The sequence below is a fragment of the Arachis stenosperma genome, chromosome 6 (assembly GCF_014773155.1).
Source record: "Arachis stenosperma cultivar V10309 chromosome 6, arast.V10309.gnm1.PFL2, whole genome shotgun sequence".
NCBI lineage: Eukaryota > Viridiplantae > Streptophyta > Magnoliopsida > Fabales > Fabaceae > Arachis > Arachis stenosperma.
Window position 1 is genome coordinate 65,831,341 of NC_080382.1, and position 6,318 is coordinate 65,837,658.

Genomic DNA, 6,318 nt, shown 5'->3' on the forward strand with positions numbered 1-6,318 from the left:
TGAGAGAAAGCAACAGATTTCCTCATTTCCAGGTAATTTTTAATTTAGTTATGAACATGATTTTGTGATGAAATCCGATTCTGATGAACTGAACTCTGAGTCTCTACTCTCTGAAACTGTTATGAACTGATTTTGTGATTTCATTGATTTTGATGAACTGAACTCTGATGAACTGAACTCTGAGTCTCTACTCTCTGAAACTGTTATGAATTGATTTTGTGATTTCATTGATTCTGATGAACTGAACTCTGATGAACTGAACTCTGAGTCTCTACTCTCTGAAACTGTTATGAACTGATATAGTGATATATGAACTCTGTGAACTCTGATGAAACTGTGATGAAATATGAACTGATTTTGTGATGAAATATAAACTGATTTTGTGACATGATTGTGTGAATTCTGATTTTGTGAACAAAGAATTTTTTGAACCTGAGATGTTGTACTTGTTTGTATACTCTGATTTTGGAATTTGGATGTTGTTTGTTCATTTATTGTGAACTTGAGAGTTGAGATTATTGGGTTGGATTGCTGGTAATATTTAGGTATGGAAGAAAGTATCAACCAAGACCTACCTAGGAATAATAATGCTGAAAATAATTCTGCTTCGAATGAACGTTCTCTTCCTCCCGCGAGTAACGAAAATCAATCATAAACTTGTAGTGTTCGGGGGAAAACTGATCCTGCTTGGAGATACGTTGCTTTACAGAATATAAATGGAAAACCGCATTACCAATGCTTATTTTGTCTGAGTACTTTTGGGGGCGGGGGAATTAATAGAATGAAAAAGCATTTGGCGAAGATAGGTGGAGACATTAAGAAGTGTTTTAAGGTCCCGTATGATGTAGAAAAACAAATGGAAGGTTTATTGAAAGAGATTCAGAAAAGTAAAACTAGTAAAAGGAAAGTAAGTTTCAATGAAGAGGGGACCGATGAGTGTGAGGATGCAATTGATGAAGCAATAACGCAAGAGGAACAACAAACTCCGAGTCAGTTACCAACTAAGGAGGTTGTTGGAGGCGATCCAAAAAAGAAAGCAAAAATCATTATTCCTCCTATGTTTGCACCAAGAACAACTCCGGGCAGTCAACGAAGTCTGAAAAGCGTGTTTCATAACAAAGAGGCGCTTCATGAAGTTGATAAGCGAGTGGCTAGATGGCTTTTGGATTGTAGGATTCATTTCAATGCAGTTATGTCACCTTTTTTTCAAGATATGTTGGATGGTGTAGCTGGCTATGGGCCTGGTTATATAGGTCCTTCTTATGAATCTTTAAGGGTTAACTTATTAGCCGATCTCAAAAGGGAGTGTCAAATGGTTGTTGATAGCTATAGGTCTGCTTGGAAAGAAACTGGATGTACTCTCATGGCTGATGGTTGGACAGATCAAAGGCAAAGAACGTTGATTAATTTTTTGGTTTATTGTTCGAAAGGGTTGTGCTTTGTGAAATCTGTTGATGCCTCAAGTATGGTTAAAAATGCTTCTAGCTTGTGTGACTTGTTTTCAGAGGTGATTGAATGGATTGGACCTGATAATGTTGTTCATGTAGTAACCGATAATGCTGCGAATTATGTTACTGCTGGTAGGCTTATTAGTAAGAAATTTGAAAATATTCACTGGTCACCTTGTGCTGCTCATTGCTTGAATCTTATTCTAAAAGATATAAGCAGCATGCCACATATTTCTAGCCTTGCAACACGTGCTTCGAAGATTATTGTGTTTGTATATAATCATACGGTGTTCTTGTCCTGGCTAAGACAAAAAGATAATTGGAAGGAGATTATTCGTCCAGGTCCAACTTGTTTTGCCACTGTCTTCCTCACATTGATGAGTATCTTTGAGCGCAAATCAGAATTACAACAATTGGTTGTTGATACACACTTTACTGGACACAAATTAGGAAGGAGTGCTAATGGTAGAGCTGTGAGTGCAATTATCCAAGACAATAAATTTTGGGATGATTGTTTTACTGTATGCCAAATTGTGAGTCCGTTGATTAAATTGCTGAGGTTTGTAGATGCCGATGATAAACCATCATTGGGAATTGTTTATAAAGGTATGCTGAGGTTAGAAAATGGAATCAAAGAAATGTTCAAGCATAGGAAGAGTGCATATCAACCTTACACAGAGATTATCAACTCAAGATGGGACAAACATTTGAAAAAAAATCTTCACGCAGCAGCCTATTTCTTGAATCCTGAGTGCTTTTTTTCTGAAAATTATAGAGAATCACCTGATGTCATGCGAGCTTTACTTGATCTTGTTACATTGCATTGCAAGGTTAATAATTTAGATTCAGTTGAGGCAATGAAAGAAATACACTTATATAGAGATCGAAAGGAAAGCTTTGATAGGCCTAAAGCTGTTCCAGCTGCAAAAAAACTTCAACCTGGTAATAATATCTGTTTGATAATAAGCTTTAGTTATTTACTTATTTTATGTTTTGGTTTCCTTAATTTGATAACTAATACTTGAGATATGGGATTGTAATTTGTAGATGAATGGTGGAGGTTGTTTGGTAGTTCTGCTCCATGTTTACAAAAAATTGCAGTTCGCATTCTTAGCCAAGCATTTGCTTCTTCAGGGTGTGAAAGGAATTAGAGTCTTTTTGATCAAATTCATACAACAAGAAGGAATAGATTGGAGCATGATAGGCTAAGTGATATTGTGTATGTTACATATAATTTGCGTCTTAAATCCAAGTAATCTATATTTCATCCTTTCATTTCATATCATTAGATTTTGTATAGCTAATATACTAGGCTTATCATCTATTGTATTTAATTTGTTAGGAATGAAAGAAAAAAAAGAAAGCAAAAGTCGCAATATGATCCAATCGATATTGAAACTATTGATAAGGTTGATTTTTGGGTGACGGAAGAGGTTGTTGAAAAAGAGCCTGATCTTCCAAGTAATATTGAAGACTTGCTTCGTGAGTATTATAGTTTATTGATCAGACAATAAATTACAATAGCTTTTATCTTTAATTTATTGATAATGTGTTATATTTTCTTAGATGAGATTGATGCTGATTTAGATCAAGGTGGTGGTGGTGGTAGTACTAGTACATTTTATGCTGCACCACTTGCTTTTTCTGGTCCAAGTAGTGGAAATGAAGGTGATGAAATCAATGAGGCAAATCTGCAGCAAATTATGGAGGATTTTGATGATTGATGACAAACTTGGATCATTTTGATGATGCTATGTTAGGTTTGATTGGTTGTTTGTTGACTTTTGAACTTTGAATTTGTATTTGAATGAGATTATAACATTTGGTTTATGTAGTACTTTTAATTTGAATGATATTTTAAAGTTTAGATTAGACTATAATTATATTTTCATGTGCTTATTTATATTTTAATTATTATTTTATTATAAAACGATTTTTACGGTTCAACCACGGTCAAACCAGTTAAACCTATAAACCAATAAATCAGTGCTTGGAGCGGTTCAATGACCGGTTCGATTTTCAGAACCTTGGTTAAAAGTCCATCATTCATATATTTTGGTCACTTTAATATTCATATATTTGTTTTAGATTTCACCCTAATATCTGATACCTACAAAGGTAATTAATCTGATTAGCAAATTTGTTAAATTAACAAAAAATACAGTACTCCTTACTTAACAAGGAGGGTCTAAGGATGACACTCTTCACAGGGTATGTCTAAAACGAGCTCAACCATTATGTGTTTATTGAATGAGCCACACTTATATAGGCCATTAGATGTTATTAGATGAAAATCAAAGGCTAATATAAAACAAGAGCATTGATGGACTCTAATAAATATAGAATATCCTAGTACATAAATAAATACTTTAAATGGCAATACTTTAATACACAATATTTAAACGGAAACAAAATTTTTTATTTTTAAATAATTAAATATAAAATATATGAGTATTTTTTATTTATTAAAATTAATTATTGCAAAAAAATTTATAATATTAAAAAATTATATTAAAATAATATTTTAAACTATAACTAACATAAAAATATAAAATAATTAAAATTTTATTTTATATTACTTGACAAATAATTAGATTATTATATTTAAAATTTATTAACTAACTAAGTTTATTAAATATATTATTATATAATATAATTTTTTATAAAAATATTTTAAAAATATAATTTATTTAAAATATTATATATAATACATGAAAATATTAACTTTTTTATTTTTTTCAATTTTTTTTAGAAAAACATAATAAATATTATAATTTTAAATACATACCTAAATAAAAAAATTAATATTTTCATGTATTTTATATAACTTTTTAAATAAATTTTACTTTTACAAATATTTTGATAAAAAAATTATATGATATAATAATATATTTAATAAAGTAATTAGTTAATAAATTTTAAATATAATAATCTAATTATTTGTCAAGTAATATAAAATAAATTTTAATTATTTTATATTTTATATTATAGCTTAAAATATTATTTTAATATTATAAAAAAATTTGTATAATAATTAATCTTAATGAATAAAAAAATTTATATTTTTTGTATTTATTTAATTTATATTTTTTTAGAACAAAAAGTTTCTACCTTTATATAGTAAAATATGTGATAATCTTCTTAATATATATTAGGGGTGGTAAAACGGGTCGAGTCCGTCGGGCCGACCCGCCGAACTCGCTAAAAAAGGTGGGTCGGACTAGGATTTAAAACCGGTCAAATTAAAAAAATTTGCCAAACTCACAAAATTTTTATGCAAAATTATTTTATAATATTAAAAGATTATATAAAAATGATATTTTAAATAGTTATACTATAATAGATTTAATATGTTTTCTGATTTTAATGTTATTAAATGATTATAATTATTTAATATATAAAAAAATTACTAAATAGTATATATATATATATATATATATATATATATATATATATATATATATATAGGGGTGGCAAACGGGACTAAACCCGTCGAGTCGACCCGCGTAACCCGCCAAAAAAGGCGGACTGGGCTGGAAAATTGGAACCGCCAAATAGCAAAAGTTCGCCTAACTCGCACCGCTTAAACCACGGGCTTTGGCCGGGTGGGTTTCCCCGCCGGGCTTATTATTTTTAGCAAGGGGTATTTTTACAATTTTTTTTTTGCCAAAATCCAACTTCCCCCAACCTAACTTACAAGAGAATGAAGATGAAAATTGAGTGTTTTGGATTATATTTATTTTTTTTAGAGACAATATTTATAATTATGTTTTAGATTATGTTTATTTTGCTTTGGAAACAATATTTATAATTATGTTTTGGATGAAAACTTGGTTTATATTTATATTTATTAGATATTTATAATTACAAAGACTTTAATATTTGTGAATATAAAAATTATAATTTGTTTATACTTTTAGAAATTATAATGGTTAAAAGTAAAAAATAGGAGAGATTTTTTTATGCATTTATATATATTATTTAATAGTTAAAAGTAAAAAAAAATAGGATATTTGGCGGACTATGCCTGCCGTTAGGCGGGGAGGGTTAGGATTTTGGAACCGCTTCACTAGGCGGGGCGGGGCGGGCTTCCCCACTTGCCACCCCTATATATATATAAATGCGGGCCGGCTCGCCCCAACCCGCCCCGCCTCACCTAGGCTCGCACCTTAAACGGGACGGACCAACCCGCCCTGCCAACTAAAGTGGGTACAGAATGCTAGTCGTTTGACTTTGTTTTTTATTTTGAAAAATATAATTAATTAAAATTAACTAAAAAATAATAATTAAACAATTAATTACAAATTAAAAATAGTCAAATTATAATATAACTTTTTATTATTATTTTTAAAATTTTTAACTTCAATAAATTTGTTTAAAATAATATTTGTCAATAGAACCATCTTTATTTTAAAAAATAAGTCACATAATTTGAACATATATACGAAATTATAAAATAAAATAAATAAAGTCACATAATTAGAAGTTAGAACATATATACATAATTTAGCGAATTTTTTTAATTTGACACGTTTCAAATTCTAACCCAACCCACATTTTTTAGCGAGTTCGGCGGGTCGGCCCGACGAATTCGACCCGTTTTACCACCCCTAATATATATAAAAGAAGATTATCACATATTTTATTATATAAAGATAAAAAATTTTTATTTTAAAAAATATAAAATATAAATACAAAAAATATAAGTTTTTTTATTTATTAAGATTAATTATTATATACAAATTTTTTATAATATTAAAATGATATTTTAAACTATAACATAAAAATATAAAATAAATAAAATTTATTTTATATTACTTAACAAATAATTAATTTATTATATTTAAAATTTATTAATTAATTACTTTAT

General features: G+C 29.0%; 1 protein-coding gene across 1 annotated transcript; it reads left to right on the plus strand.

The window, feature by feature from the left end:
* The first annotated feature begins 781 nt into the window (after positions 1-781).
* Positions 782-3,172, plus strand: LOC130934141 (uncharacterized). The gene is made up of 4 exons (XM_057863729.1): positions 782-2,390; positions 2,496-2,583; positions 2,791-2,930; positions 3,015-3,172. Exons 1-4 carry the CDS (start codon positions 782-784, stop codon positions 3,170-3,172), a joined length of 1,995 nt encoding a protein of 664 aa, XP_057719712.1.
* The last annotated feature ends 3,146 nt before the right edge of the window (positions 3,173-6,318 follow it).